The 19,684-nt window shown below is 43.9% G+C and overlaps 1 protein-coding gene across 2 annotated transcripts in view; it reads left to right on the forward strand.

The window, feature by feature from the left end:
• The window catches only part of ULK1 (unc-51 like autophagy activating kinase 1), a 75,474-nt gene that overhangs the window by 43,817 nt on the left and 11,973 nt on the right, over positions 1-19,684 (forward strand). For both annotated transcript variants that reach the window (XM_039332337.1, XM_039332336.1), the window contains exons 13-22: positions 272-322; positions 9,113-9,195; positions 9,453-9,612; positions 10,448-10,508; positions 10,918-11,007; positions 11,742-11,870; positions 15,312-15,466; positions 16,110-16,193; positions 17,073-17,335; positions 18,303-18,487. In XM_039332337.1, coding sequence (XP_039188271.1) covers positions 272-322; positions 9,113-9,195; positions 9,453-9,612; positions 10,448-10,508; positions 10,918-11,007; positions 11,742-11,870; positions 15,312-15,466; positions 16,110-16,193; positions 17,073-17,335; positions 18,303-18,487 — 1,261 coding nt within the window. The remainder of the gene's footprint in view (positions 1-271; positions 323-9,112; positions 9,196-9,452; positions 9,613-10,447; positions 10,509-10,917; positions 11,008-11,741; positions 11,871-15,311; positions 15,467-16,109; positions 16,194-17,072; positions 17,336-18,302; positions 18,488-19,684) is intronic.

The following is a 19,684-nucleotide window of genomic DNA, read 5'->3' on the forward strand; positions in this document are numbered from 1 at the left end:
ACTTCCCTCTTCTTCCTCTCCTCTTCTCTTTCCTTCACCACTCTCCTCCCCTTTCTCCTCTTCTCCTCCAACCTTCCTACTTCCTTCTCCCCTCCTTCACTCTTTTCTCTCTCCTCTCCTTTCTTCCCTCATCCCTCTTCAGATACAATTCAGGGGTAATGTCCGAGCAACTCCTCTCTCCAAATTTCCCTAGCATTCTCCAGATCTGACCACCGCTGAAATGTCATTCAACTTCAAGTGTTTTTATTCTTGATTGATTTATTTTTTTTAGATGAATTTTTCCACCACCCTTTCCTGGATTCTAGCGCTTCTATGAAAAAATGTAAGTCCCTTTCATGTTTTTTTCTTTCTGGGTTGATGCGTAACTGCACGGCACACAGGCATGTGCAGAGCGAATTCAGCAAGGGGAGCCTTAGTACCCTTTCCTTGTTTTCCCTTTGAGATTGTTGCGTTTCAGGGTGTTAAGGGAAACGGCCTTTTCCAATCTGCTAATAGTTACTAGAGGAGATTTTATTCATTGATTGATTGATTGAATTTATTTGCTGCCCATCTCATAACAACACAAATCCGGGCAGCTTACGGCATTAAAACATTACATTTTTGCTTTTTTATGGATTGGCAAGACTGGCTGTTATTAGGACTAAATACTGCCTCTTGCATTTGAATGTTTTAAGATTGTGGTGGCCGCACTGAATGACGAGAAACTGCCTTGGACCGCATATAAAATATATCAAGAAGTTAATGTATATAAATACAGGTAGTCGTCGGCTTACAACAGTTAATTTAGTGACTGTTCAAAGTTGCAACGGCAGCAAAAAAAAGTTAGGGCCATTTTCCACGCTTCCGTTGCAGCCTCCCCATGGTCACGTGATCAGAAACTTGGCAACTGACTCGTATTTATGACGGCTGCAGTGTTCCGGAGTCACGTGGTCTTCTTTTGGGACCTGCTGACAAGCAAAGTCAATGGGGGGGAAGCCAGAGTCACTTAACAATTAACTGCAGTAATTCATTTAACAAGGGTGGCAGGGTAGACGGACAGGAGAGGTCATAAAATGGGACAAAATTCACTTAACAAATGCCTCGCTAAGCAACAGTAATTGACTTATGATTCTGGTCATAAGTCAAGAACAACACTGGAGGTTTTTAAGAAGAGACTGGACAGCCATTTGTCTGAAATGGTATAGGGTTTCCTGCCTGAGCAGGGGGTTGGACTAGAAGACCTCCAAGGTCCCTTCCAACTTATTATTATTATGGATCATCGCACAGTCAGCCAGATGTTCAGACTGGATTTGGCATTTTGTTTACCTATCGAGTCCTCACCAAGGACCTGGGATAGGCAGATGTGGATGTTTGATGGTATTACAGATCTCATTGCAGGATGGAAGCAGTTCCTAGTAAGGCCGCCTTTTGCAATTGACTAATGGCAAATTTGTCAATGCCAATGATGGTGTCGAAGTGGTGCTCCAGTTGTTTTGGGATTGCACCCAAGGTGCCTATTACTATTGATACTACCCTTGCTTGCTTTTGCCACAGTCTTTCTATTATCATCATCATCATCATCATTATTATTATTATTATTATTATTATTATTATTATTATTAACAGCATCAGCATTACCACCTTCATCATCATCATCTTCCTTTATTTATATATTTTGTATTATCTTGTGGGGCCACATAACTAGCTGTCCAGGACTCATTTGTTCCATGGACTCTGGGTCGGACATGCCTGCTTAAGATAAAAAACCCCAGTTCTGATTGACAAGTAAACAGAACTAAGTTCCAATTTTCTAGTTATAGGTCTATAAAGTGATTTCACTTTCTTAAATTTTGGGAAAGAGCCTTTTCATTTATGCTGGTCAGCAACATCTGTGTCTCCCGAAGACTGGGTAGATAGCTCCTGTTTTCAGTGCTCTAAAATAAGGGTCTCCAACTCCTGGTCCGTGGACCAGTACCGGGCTGCCTAATGCCAGCAACCGGTCCGCACAAACAAACAAGCAAAGCTCCATCCATGGGATGCAGGCAACACACACAACCACGCACTTTCCGGTCTGGGAGACCTCTGCTCTAAAACCTGATAATTTTATTGTCTCTCCAAAATATAAACATCTTTCTTGCCGTAGCTTCTTGATGAGGTCACCGTAATCTCCTGCAAAGTTACTTCGGTTGTGTTGTCCTTGAAACCTGCTGTAGGAGACATTTTTTTGATTTATAGCTGGCGTGTCTACTTTTTCACTCCCTTTTTTGTCACCCGGGGCTGACATAATGGATGATAAGGTATGCTTAAACTGGACGGACATTCACCTGCTGGAGAGGAAGGAGAGAGCTTCAGAAGCCCCAATGTGCAACCGTTTTTTCCAGAACCGGAAGGAGATTAAAGGCACTAAGTTGTAGGAAGGACTTCTGGGAGATTTCTCCACCAAGCGATTAAAAAAAAGATGTTAACGAATATTTAACCTGGGGAAATATTGCAAAGGTTTAACCTGGGGGAATATTGCAAACCAAATTATTTTGGTCTGCAGCCCCCTACCTCTAAAGGGTTGACGTGATTTTCCTTCTGCTAAAAGTCTTAGGTGGCCTTCACCTGCGCAGAACGTGTAATGGCCAGGTTCACATGTCACATGGCGTGATTGGCTTCGTCTCGGCTTAGCAAGTTGCGTGAGATTGGGAAGTCCTGCCTTAGAATATTTGTCCTCCATTGACAGGACTTGATTAAGTAAACATAACTTAGTGTGATCCGAGGACTCCATGCAACCTTGAAATGGTTCAACCCATTCCATTTTTTTAGTCTCAGGAGAGAGGAGAAGGACAAATCTTTTCATAGCCCTCCAGCTGGGGCATAGAGGTTATGTGGTCCAAAATGTTGAGACAGGCTGAGCTCAGTTTGAAGAGTAGACTAATTTGGGAAAAGGCTGGTTGATATCTTCAGTTTCGGGATTCAGTTCTTACGAAATGAGTAATATTCTGGGTTATTCCACTAGACACAGAATTAGCACAACGTGGCCTAATCCCGTTCTAGTCCCACATTTATTTAGCCTCCCCAAGAAACCCTTGCTTGAAATCATGGTTTGCTGGTCTAGGGATAGACATTGGTTTCTTTGGGGTGCAGATGTCTTTATGCATGTATAAATGAATAGTATTAAATTAAGGTAATGAAATGGGAAATTAAATGCTGCAGCTTGGCTTACAAACCAAAAGATGAAAATCAGGGATCGGTTGCATTAGGGCGATTGCTTTTATTTTTGTAAATTTATTTGGGTGATCTTTCCACCGCCCCAATCCTCAAGGATGCCAGGTGGTTTAGAAATAATTAATTGGCTCTGTTTCCTGATTTTCACTGGCTTGTTGAACAAACCGTGGTTTAAACAAAGCCTGAATCAAGATGCTGCTTGCAACCAGCAGGAGATATACAGGATGAAGGATCAGACAATCCTGTTTTTTTTATTTCTGGTTTTTAAAAAATTATTATTATTTTATTATTATTATTATTATTATTATTATTATTATTATTATTATTATTATTATTATTATTATTATTATTATTATTATTATTATAGTGGGGACTTTTCAGCTGCTTTCTTTCAGCGGGTGTCAATAAAGGAGAGTTTTTAAGGGTGCTAGATACATCTAGGAAAATTAAGGTGGTAAAGTAGGAGTTGCGAATGCTTTCCGTATCACCATTTCTTTCAATATTGAATCCCTCATCTTTAACTGCACTCAGGTGTCACTCCTGCGGGCAGAAAAAAGTTCTCCTGGTTTAGGGTGATCTCCAAGCCTTCTCGGTCCTTGCCTTCACCAGTAGGAACCCCTTGGGCTTGTAGGACAGAGAAAGGCGGTCATTCTCCAAAGCAGAAAGCATATTCCCGTTCCAAGGGTGTTCAGAGGTTAGCAGATCCTCCTATCCCAGTGGTTCCTCCATCGCGGACAAGGGTTACGACCAGGCCGGAGACATTTGTTGGCCAAGTAAGACCTTCTCAACCCAAGCCTTCGTTGACAACAGCCCAGAAGAATCCTCAGTCGGGGCCACCATCTGCTCCCAATCTACAGCGGGCAAGCCAACAGATATCTTCAGACAAGCCAGCAAGGATCTTCTTGACTTGGCCTTCATTCCCTTCTTTACCAACTACCTCTGAAGATCTACGGAGTGTCACTCCGCTAAAGGCACAAACTCACACTTGCAACAACTGGAAACGGATTCCTGTGATGCAGCCACTGTCTCCAGCATCCTCAACCCAGAGGTCTAGGGACATGGGTTCTCGAAAACGTCGGCACCAGCAACTGTTGGTGGTCCCGTTGCTTCCCAAGTCACGTCCGTCCCATGTCTGAGTATAGTTCGGGAGTCAAAGTCATACTGTCCCAAGGAAGCAATGCTACAGTGCGAAAGACAGCAGAAAAGAGTTGCTTGACCTCCATCTTTCAGGAGTTGACAGGGATGTGGGCTTACGGGAAGACCGTGGTAAGCTGCACAAACACTGCCAGTTAGGCACAGATCAACAAATCCGTGTTACTGACAGCACAGCTTAACATGTGACAGCTGTTCGGGATGCGAAACACCGTGGTGTCCATTTAGGAACTTAACCTCTTGGGAAGAGGATGAGGGAGTCAACTTTGATTTAGGTACCAAGGAGATAATTTCAAGAAAGAAGGTGGCTTGGACTGTCAGATCCTTGGAAGGTAGTATTGAAGAGTGACAGTGACTGAATAAATGGACCGGGTCATCTCCTCATGTAGATGCCTCTTGAAGCCGTTCCTTGTCCCAAACGGCTTCTACATGGAACATTTCTGCATTTCTTTTCATGGCACTTGAGATGTCCACCATTGCTCAGAGCAGACATTGGTGTCCTTGGTCCAAGATCTCCAGCTAAAAAGTGCTCAGAATTTGGAGAAAGAATCTGGTTGATGGACTTGGTGAAGATGATACAAGCCAGGATAGACCCTTCAAATCTCCAAAAATTTTCATCCTTGCAGCCTTAAAATGTGAAAAACCTTATTAGCAATTATCCAGACATCTTGGGAGATTTTTCTAACGGTTCTAAGATGTCTTCTCTCTCTCTCTTTCTCTCTCTTGGTATTTTTTTATTTGTTTTGTTCACTTTGAGCTTGTTTTATATATGTATTTTTTTTAAAAAAAAAAGATATGTCTGTAGTTCATTTGTTTACGTGGCTGACTTTATTTTTGTTACGCGTTTGTATATTTATGTTTTTGTGTCAACTGAGCCCTGTGTGTTTTGAATTCTGATGGGAAAATAAAGCCAAAGGAAAAAAAAAAGGAACATCGGACTTCCGTGTGTTTTGATTTCGGAGTTGTGTTTTGCTCTCTCACCGAAGAAAAGGGGAAAGCTGACCAGATGGCCACTGAATTGATGGGGCAGAATTTCTAGCCGGTCTAGGAAAGTGATGTAGATGTCTATAAAGAAATACAAATTTAGTCCCTGAACATTTCTGATCAACATTTTGTACAGATAGTCCTCAACTTACGAACACAATTGAGCCCAAAATTTACATTGCTAAGCAAGAAATTTGTTAAATGAGTTTTTGCCCCGTTTTACGACCTTGTCACGGTTGTTAAGTGAAATGCTGCAGTTGTTCAGTTAGTAACATGGTTGTTAAGTGAATCTGACTTTGCTTGTCAGACGGTCACAAAAGGGGATCGTGTGACCCCTCGGGGACACTGCCACCGTCATAAATATGAGCCAGTTGCCACGTGTCTGCATTTTGATCACGTGATCGTGGGGGTGCTACAATGGCCGCAAGTGTGAAAAAGGATCATAAGTCACGTTTTTCAGTGCCAATTGTAACTTTGAAGTAAGTTGAGTTGAGGACTACCTGTATATCATAATGGGGAACAATCTTTGCCTGCATGTGCTTGAGAAACCTACTTACAGGTTGCACTTGCAAGATCCTTGCATGTTAATTTTGGCTAGTTTTAAACTTGGTTTGCAACTCCTGTGTATCATGAATGCCTGTTTAGTTCCTCTTTTTGAAGGTAGCTTTGGAATAAAACCCATCTGAACACAGGCTGATGACCAAGTTAAACCTGTCATGTGAAGATATGGGCTGCTCAAAGCATGCATCCATCCATCCATCCAGTTTATCTTTTCACATCTGGTTCTCTCCAGATGTTGTCTCAGATGTTGTCTCTTCCCACATCTAGAGAGATAATAATAATAATAATAATAATAATAATAATAATAATAATAATAATAATAATAGGCTCTTTGGGTGCAATCCCAAAACAACGAGCACCACTTGAACACCATTGGCATTGACAAATTCACTATTAGTCAATTGCAAAAGGCGGCCTTACTAGGAACTGCTTCCATCCTGCGACGATACCTGTAATACCATCAAACATCCACATCTGCCTATCCCAGGTCCTGGGTAAGGACTCGATAGGTAGACAAAATGCCAAATCCAGTCTGAACATCTGGTTGACTGTGCGATGATCCATAATAATAATAAAGTTGGAAGGAACCTTGGAGGTCATCTAGCCCAACCCTCTGCTCAGGCAGGAAACCATATACCATTTCAGACAAATGGCTGTCCAGTCTCTTCTTAAAAACCTCCAGTGTTGGAGCATTCACCGCTTCTGGGGGCAGGTTGTTCCACTGGTTAATTGTTCTCACTGTCAAGAAGTTTCTCCTTAGTTCTAGGTTGCTTCTCTCCTTGGTTAGTTTCCATCCGTTGCTTCTTGTCCTGCCTTCAGGCGCTTTGGAAAATAGCTTGACTCCCTCTTCTTTGAGGCAGCCCCTGAGATACTGGAAGACTGCTATCCTGTCACCCCTCGTTTTTCTCTTCATTAAACTAGACATACCCAATTCCAACATCCGTTCCTTATAGGTTTTAGCCTCCAGTCCCCTAATCATCTTTGTTGCTCTTCTCTGTACTCTTTCTAGCGTCTCAACATCTTTTTTACATCGTGGTGACCAAAACTGGATGTAATTTCAATAGCTGCCATGAGCAAATTGCAATAATAATAGATGTTTTCAGCTACAGCTGGGCAGATGCCGCCGCTGCTCTCTGATCTTTTTTAAACAGGAAATGCTGGAGAATGAACTTTACGCAAAGCATGTCCTCTGATCCTAGTTGAATCCTTCCTTAAATTCAACATGAGTTGGAGCCTTGCTCTGTTCTTCAGGCTGCTTCTAACACAAACAGCGTCCCTCCCCTTAGCGATTTTCCCACACCCAAAATTAAATGCCAAATTTAGTCTCAGAATCCCATCTTAGTCTGTTTCTCAGGCAGGGTTATTGAACGCAACAAGAACAACAACAAAACAAAAACAGACACAACCGTGAATGGACAAAACATCTCTGAGGATTCTTTAAAAAAAAAATGTATTTTCTATCTTGAACGGAACATTTACTTTGAGGATCGAAAATTCAGTGTGGGAGATTAATAAGTCGAAGAACGATATATTTATCTACCTGGCTAGGAAGCATAGAAGGAGCAAATGAGCAGTTGGAAGAATGAAGGGTTTAATTAACGGGAAGATCATGGCATTTGTTCCTTGAATTATTGTTGGCTTCACATCAAAGGATAGCCGACTGTGGGGGAGGGGGGGTGAAGCTCCAGGCACAGTGCACACAGCTCATAACTTGTACTCCCAGCGACGCCCCCTCTCTGATTTAAAACTCAAAAGGTATTCTATTTCAGTCCCTCTTTCATGGATGGGTTACTAATCGATTGGATTAAAAGCATTTGTCGTCTGCTTCAAGACCCAGTTTGACCTAGTGCTTAAGGCAGCAAGCTAGAAGCTGGGAGACTGTGAGTTATAGTTCCATCTTAGGCATGAAAGCCAGCTGGGTGACTTTGGACCAGTCACCAGGAGACAGTGAGTTCTAGTCCTACCTTAGCCATGAAAGCTGGCTGGGTGACTTTGACTAATCACCAGGTGACTGTGAGTTCTAGTCGCACCTTAGTGATGAAAGCCAGTGGGTGACTTTGGGCCAGTCACCAGGCAACTGTGAGTTCTAATCCTGCCTTAGTGATGAAAGCCAGCTGGGTGACTTTGGGCCAGTCACCAGGCGACTGTGAGTTCTAGTCCCGCCTTGGTCATGAAAGCCAGCTGGATGACTTTGACCAATCACCAGGCGACTGTGAATTCTAGCCCCGCCTTAGTGATGAAAGCCAGCTGGGTGACTTGGGGCCAGTCACCAGGTGACTGTGAGTTCTAGTCCTGCCTTGATCATGAAAGCCAGCTGGATGACTTTGACCAATCACCAGGTGACTGTGAGTTCTAGTCCCACCTTAGTGATAAAAGCCAGCTGGGTAACTTTGGGCGAATCACCAGGCGACTGTGAGTTCTAGTCCCACCTTGGTCATGAAAGCCAGCTGGATGACTTTGACCAGTCACCAAGCGACTGTGAGTTCTAGTCCCACTATAGCTGTGAAAGCTGGCTGGGTGTCCTTGGGCCATCTCTCTCAGCCCAATTCCGCTCACCAGAGTTGTTGTGGTGGGGAAAATAAGAGGAAGAAGAAATAGAACAAAATACTTTATTCGCCAAGTGTGATTAGACACACAAGGAATCCATCTCCAGTATAGACACTCTCAATGTACAAGCAAAGCAACAGAGTAATAATAATGATGATAACGATACCAATAAGGAGCATTAGATACATTCAGAGCCTTGAGTTGTTTATAAAATAAGGTTTGGGCGAATGAAAAAGATCACTGCAACACTGCTGGGGCAAGCTACTGTACACAGGGAGAAAACCCCACACGCTCTAGCACTGATGATGTTACCTAGTGGGGTCATGAAACGTCTGCAAGAAAACAAGCAAGCTCAGAGAGCACCAAGGACCCCATAGTCAATCAGTCCATCCTTCCTTCCTTCCTTCCTTCCTTCCTTCCTTCCTTCCTTCCTTCCTTCCTTCCTTCCTTCCTTCCTCCTCGCCTCGCCTCTCCATAAATTCCATTCCCTTCTAGCACTGATAATGTTACCTAGTGGGGTCATGAAACGTCTGCAAGAAAACAAGCAAGCTCAGAGAGCACCAAGGAGCTCACAGTTCAGAGCTACAAATATGCTCTTCTGTTCTAACTTTGTTGTTGACCGTCTTAAAAATGTGGCCTTTCTTTTCCTCTTCCCTCCACCCCTACCTCTTTTCTGCAGCTGCCTCTGTGCCAATGCCTTCTTATCCAAGCTCTGGCAGTTCTTCCAGCAGCTCCTCCACGTCTCACTTAGCGTCACCTCCGGTGAGTATGTTTGATGGTTCTCTCCCCTGCAGATAGTTCCACTACTAGGACTTGAAGTATGCTAAACTCACCATGCAGCCCCAACATGCTCCAATGGCGTGTCTAACGCACCTGGGGTGCATTCAGAGCTGGGCCCTCTTGTGGCAGACTATTATGGGAAATGCTTTTGACCGTTAGCGAAGCATTGGAAGCATGGCTAAGGTTGTCTACAACGTTTTGTGTTTTTCAATCTGGCTCTCCTCTCTTCCCTTGAGAAGTCGCTCGGCGAGATGGCCCATCTGCAGGAGAAGACCCCAACCTTCCCCCAGCAAGGCTCCCCGGCTTTCCTGCACCGGTCGAAGGAATCGGCGGGAAGCAGCAGCAAGAATTCCTCATGTGACACCGATGACTTTGTAATGGTGCCAGCCCAGTTTACAAGTAAGAGGAGTTTTATGCCAAAGCCATAAAGAGAACTGGGATGAAGCACAGGTTGTGGAGGAACCGTGTACTTTGGAACATGGGAGAAGAGATTGGAAAACCACTGGTCTGAAATGGGATAGGGTTTCCTGCCTGAGCAAGGGGTTGGACTAGAAGACCTCCAAGGTCCCTTCCAACTCTGCTATTCTATTCTATTCTATTCTATTCTATTCTATTCTATTCTATTCTATTCTATTCTATTCTATTCTACAGTCTTTCCCATTCCATTCCATTCTATTCTTTTTCATATTCCTTATTCTATTCTATTCTACTCTACTCTACTCTACAATCTTTCCCATTCCATTCCATTGTATTCTTTTTCATATTCCTTATTCTATTCTACTCTACTCTACTCTACTCTACTCTACTCTACTCTACTCTACTCTATTCTACAATCTTTCCCATTCCATTCCATTGTATTCTTTTTCATATTCCTTATTCTATTCTATTCTATTCTATTCTATTCTATTCTATTCTATTCTATTCTATTCTATTCTATTCTACTCTACTCTACTCTACTCTACTCTACTCTACTCTACACTCTATTCCATTCTATGCCATGCCATGCCATTCCAAAATAGTCTGTTCTGTTCTGTTCTGTTCATCCTCCTTTCTACAACAGATATTTAAGCCTTTGAAAAAGAAAAGGGAGTTAATGAAACTCTTTGATCTTGGCTGATGATCAAGGTCATCATTGGGCAAATGATTTTAGGCTTGCTGTTGGGCAGATTGAAGAGTTGTAAATAATAATAATAATAATAATTTTAAAAATTTCTCTTTTTCTTTTGATTTTTAGGTGATTTAGCTGTGGAGGTTACTGGAGGCAAGCTGATCCAGGACAGTCTGATGGGGAGTGGGTAAGGGGAAAAAAAAATCCTTTTAGTTTTGCTTTCTCGGTGTTTTTAATTGTAATGAGCTAAACATTCAATGGCTCCTGGTTGATGTGTCGGCGTTCGACACGCCTCGGAGCCGTTTTGCAACAGAATCCACAAATAACCAGATTCGTGTCCTTAAAACAAACAACTAAAGGGAGATTTCAACATTTAATAAGGATAGAAGTAATATGATCAGATGCTTCTACTCTGAAATGTGAGCTCAGAGACGATGGTTTTTGTGACTTCTGCGTAGTCTTGAGGACCCTCATATTTTAACATCTGTCTTCTTGATCAAGTGTTCTCCAGATTCATTGGGACTTAACAACTCCAACTGTTGATGGAGTTTGTTGCATTAGTGATTCATGTTTCTTCTGCCCTTGGACTTTTGTAGGAGCTCCCTGGTGACTTCTGCAGACTTGGAAAGCCAAGGAAGGACTTCATCTCCTTCTCCTCCATACAGCAGTTCTCCCAGCCCATCTGGGTAAGACAGAATCTGAGATGGTATTCCTCCCCATCCCAATAAAAATGAGAAGACACGGCCCTGGTTTGTGCACCCCTCTTATGCTAGCGTGGGTTGTCCCATCTAGATGGACTTTCCCTGGTTCTTGGTCTCATTTGTGGCCAGAGAAATAGGAAGAGGAGTTCTGTGAACTTCTACAGGAGAAATAGTCCTTGTGTAGCTCTTTCTCAAGGACAGGACCATCCCTTGATCTGGAGGAGTTTCCTTCTAGGAAAGCCACTTGGCCTAAGATGTTCTCTCCTGCATCATTTCTGGAAAGGTGAGAGGTTGCAAACGGTTAGAAGATGGATGGTCCAGGATGTTCTCCTCTAAGAAGCACTAGTTTCTGGAAATCTATCCAGGACAATTTCTTCAACCTATTTCCCCTTGAAAAACTGTTTCAAGTTGTCTTTCATCAGCCAGAAGGACCTTGAGGATGGATTTAAAGCTAGGTCTCCTCAGATCTTCTCCAGCTACTGGAGAACAACTGCACTACTTTAGACACTGCACTAAGCAAAACATGGGTTTAAGGCTTAGTCTAATGGGTAAACTGGGCCTTTAGAATTTGCTCAGCAAGCTGTGATTAAAGCAAACCACAGCTTAAGGTGATGGGACGCTCTGCAGAGCTTTTCTCGTTAATCTTCCCTACACCTAGGGTGTTCAGTAGTCCTGGTTTTGCTCTAGCCATCACTTGCCTATCTTCCGTGTTCTCACAGGCGATCAAGCCAATTTTCATCCAGCACTAGATCCGGACAATCAATACCCATTCCAGTCCCTACACAGATCCAAAATTACCGCCGGATTGAGCAGAACCTTCAATCCCCCAATCAATATACTTTGCCACGGTGAGTATGAGCTGTTAGGGAGATTGACACTGATTAACCTGTTTGCCAACGATGATGTGATGGACTGTGGGGAGCAGGTGCATTTCCAGGAGGGAAGGGCTGCATTCCAGGGGAGTAAGAGGAAAGTCAGCCTAGACATTATGTGTGGGAGAAAAAGTGAAGATGGCCCCTCCCTAATAGCTCCCAGAGTATATTGTAGAGGCAGATAGCTGAGTGTTCAGCCTGGCAAGATTCCGTCTGTAGGTGTGAAACAAGAAAGAACTCAGCTTGGAAGAATCGTCATGTCTCATTCTTGGTTTGGGGCCTGATAGGCAGTTATATAACTGAGATAGATAGATAGATAGATAGATAGATAGATAGATAGATAGATAGATAGATAGATAGATAGATAGATAGATAGATAGATACGCAGGCATAGACAGACAGACAGACGGATAGACAGACGGATAGATAGATAGATAGATAGATAGATAGATAGATAGATAGATAGATAGATAGATAGATAGATAGATAGATAGATAGATGGGGGACAGAGGGATAAACAGACAGAGAATAAAAACAGTGTGATAGCATGTAGTCTGGATTCCCAGGAGAACTCAGAGGCAACTCAGACTGTATGTTATGTGTGAGAGAAAGAAGGTGAAGACAGTTCCCAGAGTATATTGTAGAGGCAGATAACTAGATTCTGTGTATAGATTGGAACACTAAAATAACCAGCTTGAAAGCATCACCATGTACCATTCTTCGTTTTGGGCCTGACAGATTCACTCAACTAGAGGATTGTCAGACTTAAAAATATGGACTAGGTCAACCTTGGCACATGGTTTTGCAAGCCCAAAACTCAAACTCTTTGAAGTTTAATTTGAGTGTCAAACTTTTGGTCAGATGTAGCTGTGAACCAAACCTAAGTTCCACTTTGTGGATAATTTGGTTTCTTTTCACTGAACCTCCCAATGAATTGATGCAATTAAACCCAATGAAACGAGGCAATTAAACCCAGTGAATTGATGCAATTAAACCCAGCGAATGTGACTCTCCGCCAGAGGTGACTTTGATCATTTCCCATTTTATTACATTGAAAGCTGTCCTTGATCAGTCAACTTGGGTGGACATCTGGAGGAACATACCTCCAAATTTGAGGGGTGCTGAGATTGAAAACCTCGGTCATTGGCGGAGCCAAACAAACTCCTGGCATTGCATTCTGTGGGAGAATCCCGTCGGTTTGCACGAGACCAAAACGGCCGTTACTTTTGCAGCACCGGACCTTTCTGTTTTGCATCTCCTTAAACGTAATCACCTCTTCTTGGGTTATGAGCGTTGGCCATGTTGAATTTTTTTCCAGGCGGATTGTTTATTATCATTATTATTATTTGTTCTGGCTCCTCTGCTTAGTCAGACCTTTCAGCCGTTTCTCTGACGTGTCATGGTTGTAATTATACAAAACATGACACAGCCACGCTTGCGGCATGCAATTTTGGACTCCAGCATCAGTCATGTTGCCGGCATGTATGGCTTAGTGCCATGTGATGGAATCTTGTGTAAGTGGCACCTTTTTGTTAAGGGAAAGAGCTTCTGACAGCTGACAGCTTATTTGGCTTGGGAAAAAAGATGGATGACAAGAAGCACATCTCTGAAGGCTTCTGTGTTTTGGGCAGCTAAGGATCTGAGTATCTGGCAAAGGATGGGAAAAGGTTGGACTTGAGCAAGCTAAGCTACTCTGCTCTCAAAACTGGTGTGTGTGTGTGTGTGTGTGTGTGTGTGTTGGCTACAATTTGATTTCTTCTTCCCCGCAAAGCTTGAGAAAAAAAAAGTTATTTATTTGCTGATGAATTCCACCTTCTAAGTCTGGTGAAGGCATGGATTAAACAGCAATGCAAATATTTTCATTTCCGTTACGAGGATGGTTGGTTGCCCACTCAGCCAGATGTTTAGAGTGGATTTTGGCTTCTCTTTTTTTCCCCCTCCTATCAAGTCCTTCTCAAAGGATTATTGTTACATATATATATATATATATATTTTCCTGGATGGTTCACCTAGACTTCTTGGAAAAAATGGGAAGCTTGCCGTTTTTCTAAGCTGTCTCTCGACTGGATGGAAATATTTGTCAAAAAGGATGTTGAGGTCCTCTCCATCCCTCTTGGTAAATACAGCTGTGTGATTTTTTTTTATGCTGGAATCAGTGTCTTCCCTTAAGTGTGTGCTGTGATGCCAACCCATGTGGTTTTGCAAACTTTGATTTCAGCAGGAACTCTAAATGTTAAATGGGTAGGAGGAAGAAGTAGGAACCACATTTAACATTGTTTGGCCAAAGAGGGTGGGCTCGGTGTTTTGGCTGAAGGGTGAAAAATCTTGGTTGTTGGGGTGAGTTTGTGAGATTTTTTTTTTTATTTGATGCCTATTTTAAGATATGTAGTATGAAGGGGTCCTGGGTGCTCTCTGGGCTTGCTTGCTTTCTTGCAGACGTTTTATTATCCAAACTAGGTAACATCATCAGTGCTAGTGGAATTTAGGGAGAGGAGGAGGGAGGGAGGGGAGGAGGAAGGAAGGAAGGAAGGAAGGAAGGAAGGAAGGAAGGAAGGAAGGAAGGAAGGAAGGAAGGAAGGAAGGAAGGAAGGACGGACTATGGGGTTCTAGGTACTCTCTGAGCTTGCTTGTTTTCTTGCAGACGTTTCATTACCCAACTAGGTAACATCATCAGTACTAGAAGGGATTGAATTTAGGGAGGGAGGAAGGGAGGGAGGGAGGGAAGGAGGAAGGAAGGAAGGACTATGGGGTCCTTAGTGCTCTCTGAGCTTGCTTGTTTTCTTGCAGATGTTTCATTACCCAAACTAAGTAACATCATCAGTGCTAGAAGGAAGTGGAATTTATGGAGGGAGGGAGGGAGGGAGGGAGGGAGGGAGGAAGGAAGGAAGGAAGGAAGGAAGGAAGGAAGGAAGGACAGACTATGGAGTCTTAGCTGCTCTCTGAGCTTGCTTGTTTTCTTGCAGACATTTCATTATCCAAACTAGTTAACATCCTAGTTTGGGTAATGAAACGTCTGCAAGAAAACAAGCAAGCTCAGAGAGCACCCAGGACCCCTCATGTCAACCCTGAGCTACAAATATTCTAATTTATTAGATACGTTGTATGTTTTAGGAAGGTGTTTCTGTTCCCAAAGGCAGGGTTCAGTGAGCTGCTAACATTCCTTAGGAAAATCATGATTTAACAGGATACAAAAAGCAGGTGTATATATGATAAAGAGGGACAGCGATGGGGGAACTATTTCTTAAATTGCATTCAGACGATTAGGATCCAGATGGAGATGGAAGTCAGCAATTCTTGATCTCCACTCTTGCCTTGGCACTTGAAGGTCCACACACCCACACGGTGGAATGGTAATCATCTGTTGGTTCTTCTTCTGCTCTGCACAAGCTGGAATAAACAAATCCTCCTTTCCACTAGGTGTAATCCTGTCAAAAGATCTGGCAGCACGAGTCCACTTGGCTTCCTGAAAGCCAGCCCATCCCCTCCATTTTCTGCTGGTGAGCATGGAATAGTGCCATCCCCTAGAAGGTTCTCCTTTGGTGGTGCCAAGCCTTACACACCTTCTCCTCAAGGTAGGCTATCCAGCTAGTCTGGAGATGGACAAGCTTTAATGGTCAGGAGCTATGTTGAACATTTTGGAGGGCTGGACAAAGACCCAAGAATGCAATCAGTGAGGTGGAACCAAAGCGTTGGTTTGATGGATTTTCACAATTTATCTTTTGTAGGGGTTTGTTGTGGTGGTTTGGAGACATCTGTTTTGTTTTGCTTTTAATATATTTTTTTTCAAACTCTCCCCCATACATATACACTATATCTCTGCTGTTGCCCTGTTCATTCTTGGTATCCACCTGGATTCCTGAGTGAACTTCGCAATGATCTGATTCAGGTGAACAGTGTTTGGGGCAACTTTGCTCTAAGGAAATAAAATAGCAGTTAGCAATAGCCCTTAGACTTATATACCGCTTCACAGTGCTTTACGGCCCTCTCTAAGCAGTTTTAGAGAGCCAGCCTATTGCCCCCCCAAACAATCCGGGTCCTCATTTTAGTGACCTTGGAAGGATAGAAGGCTGAGTCAACCTTGAGCCGGTCAGGATCAAACTCATGGCAGTGGGCAGAATTAGCCTGCAATCCTGGATTCTAACCATTGGGCCACCACGCTCTTATCCCCCTCTGAGTGTGTGATTTCTCATCATGCTGGTTTTCCTTTTCTTGAAGTTGGGACAATTCCAGAGCAGCCAGACCAGATGATCATCCCGTGTCCTCTCGGAACCGAGTTGAGAACTCGGGTGCCCATAACCGGTACGTCTGACGTTGAACCATTCTTTGAAGCATCTCAAGTTTTCTTGTCTGTCTATCATCTCCATCCATTTCTCTTTCTCCATCTCTGTCCATCTCTCTCTGTCATCTATGTCCATCAGTCTTCATCCATATCTATCTCCATCTGTCTGTCTGTCTATCTATTCTATCTATCTGTCATCTATCATCTCCATCCATCTCTCTATTTCTTCATCTCTTTATCTCTATCCATCTCTCTTTCATCTATCTATCTATCTATCTATCTATCTATCTATCTATCTATCTATCTATCTATCTCCATCAGTCTTCACCCATATCTATCTCCAGCCATATGTATCATCTGTCTGTCTGCCTGCCTGCCTGCCTGCCTGTCTGTTTACCTACCTACCTACCTACCTACCTACTATCTATTTGCCTATCTACCTATTTGTCATCTATCATCTCCATCCATCTCTCTATTTCGCCCTCTCTTTATCTCTATCCATCTCTCTTTCATCTATCTATCTCCATCAGTCTTCACCCATATCTATCTCCAGCCATATGTATCATCTGTCTGCCTGCCTGCCTGCCTGTCTGCCTGTCTGTCTACCTACCTACCTACTACCTGCCTATCTACTACCTATCTGCCTCTCTAACTATTTGTCATCTACCATCTCCATCCATCTCTCTATTTCTCCATCTTTTTATTTCTGTTCATCTCTCTCTTCCATCCATCAATCTTCATCCATATTTATCTCCAATCATATGTATTGTCTGTCTAATCTAATCTAATCTAATCTAATTTAATCTAATCATATCTTTTTACCAGATGGTTTCCCTTGATGTTTTCTGCTTCCTTTCTGCTCTTCACTCCCTCTTCCATTTTATTCATCTTCCTTTCAGATGCTTCGGGATCGGACCCTTCTCAACGAGGACTGGGCTATCGCCTTCACAGCGCTCCCAACCTCTCCGATTTCCAGTCTTGCCGGCAAAAAGTCACCAAGCAGTACTCCGATCCACTGGTCACCCACTTCAGCCCTGTCCCAGCGGGTCAGGCTGCACGGCTGCCCAGTCTTCAGTCTGGCCGGCCTCTCAGGTCTTCTCCGAAGCTTTCTGAATTCATCCAGAGGACTCCCTTGCCCACCATTTTGGGTTCTCCCACAAAGGTAGTCTATCCTTCCTCAGTGTCCCGTCGGGTGGAATTGGAAAGTTCTAAATGGGGAGGTTGTCTCAATCTAATCTGCCCCCCAACCACAACTGTATGAGAGAAGGGGACTGGCCTGAAGCCACCCATCCAAGGCAGAACTAGAACTCCCAGTCTCCTGGTGATTGCCCCCAAGTCACCCAGCCAACCTCCTTGTCTTAAGGAAGGATTAGAACCCACGGTCTCCTGATGATTGGCCCATAGTCGTTCAGCCAGCTCTCATGCTTAAGACAGAACTAGAACTCCCAGTCTCCTGGTGGTTGCTCCCAAGTCACCCAGCCAACCTCCGTGTCTTAAGGAAGGATTAGAACCCACGGTCTCCTGATGATTGGCCCATAGTCGTTCAGCCAGCTCTCATGCTTAAGACAGAACTAGAACTCCCAGTCTCCTGGTGGTTGCTCCCAAGTCACCCAGCCAACCTCCTTGTCTTAAGGAAGGATTAGAACCCACGGTCTCCTGATGATTGGCCCATAGTCGTTCAGCCAGCTCTCATGCTTAAGACAGAACTAGAACTCCCAGTCTCCTGGTGGTTGCTCCCAAGTCACCCAGCCAACCTCCTTGTGTTGAGGAAGGATTAGAGCCCACGGTCTCCTGATGATTGTCGTTCAGCCAGCTCTCATGATGCCTAAGGAAGGACTAGAACTCACGGTCTCCTGGTGTCTCCTCTAGCACCTTAACCACTCCACCAAACCGGGTTTCTGGGACAAAAAAAAAACGGGAACGAGAGGGTCACATCAATTGAACAAGTCTTTTGGGGCTTAGCAAACCCTCCTTGTCGTACGGGTGTTTCACAACAAGTCCCAAAAATGTTCAGCAGCCCCCCCCCCAAAGAAAGCGCAGATTCCGTGTTCTCTTTCTATCCGTTTCTCTCCATTTCGTCATGTCTCTCCTTCATTTTTTTAATTTTTGGTTTTTGTTTTTAAACGTAGGCCAGGTCACCCTTTGAGTTCAGTAAAAACCCCAGCTCCCAAAACCTGTTTGCTCTCTTGGCCCATCAAACGGTGGTCATCACTCCGACGAGGAACAAGACCCTGCCAGATATGAAAGAAGTGGGACACTTACCTTATCAACCAGGAGCTCTCGGTTTGAGGCCGACGGAAGACAGCAAAGTCAGGTGGGGACCCTCGCAACCCAAAACTAAAAGTCAACATTGATTTGCAGGTAGACTAGCATAGCAACATGTGGGCTCCTTGGTGGTTCCTGAGCTTGGTTGTTTCCTTGCAGGAGTTTTATTACTCCACAGAGTAACGTCACCAGCACTAGAAGGGAGTGGAGTTGGTGCTTTTTGGCCTTTCAAGGTGGGGTGAGGTGGAGAAGATGTTCCTTTGCAATAGTGGGGAATAGTGGCAACAAAGATGATTAGGGGACTGGAGGCTGAAACATATAAGGAACGGTTGCTGGAATTGGATGTGTCTAGTTTAACAAAGAGAAGGACGAGGGGGGACATGATAGCAGCCTTCCAGTATCTCAGGGGCTGCCCCAAAGAAGAGGGAGTCAAGCTATTCTCCAAAGCACTTGAAGGCAGGACAAGAAGCAATGGATGGAAACTAACCAAGGAGAGAAGCAACCTGGAACTAAGGAGAAATTGCCTGACAGTTAGAACAATTAACCAGTGGAACAACTTCCCTCCAGTAGTTGTGGGTGCTCCAACACTGGGGGTTTTTAAGAAGAGATTGGACAATCATTTGTCTGAAATTGTGTAGGGTTTCCTGCCTGAGCAGGGGGTTGGACTGGAAGACCTCCAAGGTCCCTTCCAACTCCTCCTCCTCCTCCTCCTTCTTCTTCTCCTTCTCCTTCTCTTCCTTCTCCTTCTCCTTCTCCCTCTTCCTCTTCTTCCTCTTCTTCATCTTCTTCCTCTTCATCATCATCTTCTTCTTCTTCCTCCTCCTCCTCCTCCTCCTCCTCCTCCTCTTCTTCTTCTTCTTCTTCTTCTTCTTCTTCTTCTTCTTCTTCTTCTTCTTCTTCTTCTTCTTCTTCTTCATCACCATCATCATCATCATCATCATCTGTAGCTTGGGTGTAGGATGAAGGTGAAAGTTCATTCTCCGAGCTTGTGGATTGGTTTCCGAACGTTTCCTTACCAGGCTAGGTGACATCTTCAGCAGAGTTTAGGGGGATGTCGCTGTCCTTCTGTTGATAAGGGCTTCAGGTGTGGGTGTGTCAAGTGAGGTGCTGGGTCAGGTGTGAGTCATCAATGAGAAGCTGCTAATGGGTCTTTTGTGATGGGGAGGTTACATCAGATCAGGGTCGTTGGGAAGCGAACTGCTGGTGGGGTATTCATTTTTGATGGGTTCCCCAAAGGTGGTGCTAC

The sequence above is a fragment of the Crotalus tigris genome, unplaced genomic scaffold (assembly GCF_016545835.1).
Source record: "Crotalus tigris isolate CLP2741 ecotype Arizona unplaced genomic scaffold, ASM1654583v1 scf7180000024461.2689607, whole genome shotgun sequence".
NCBI classification, from domain to species: Eukaryota; Metazoa; Chordata; class Lepidosauria; order Squamata; family Viperidae; genus Crotalus; species Crotalus tigris.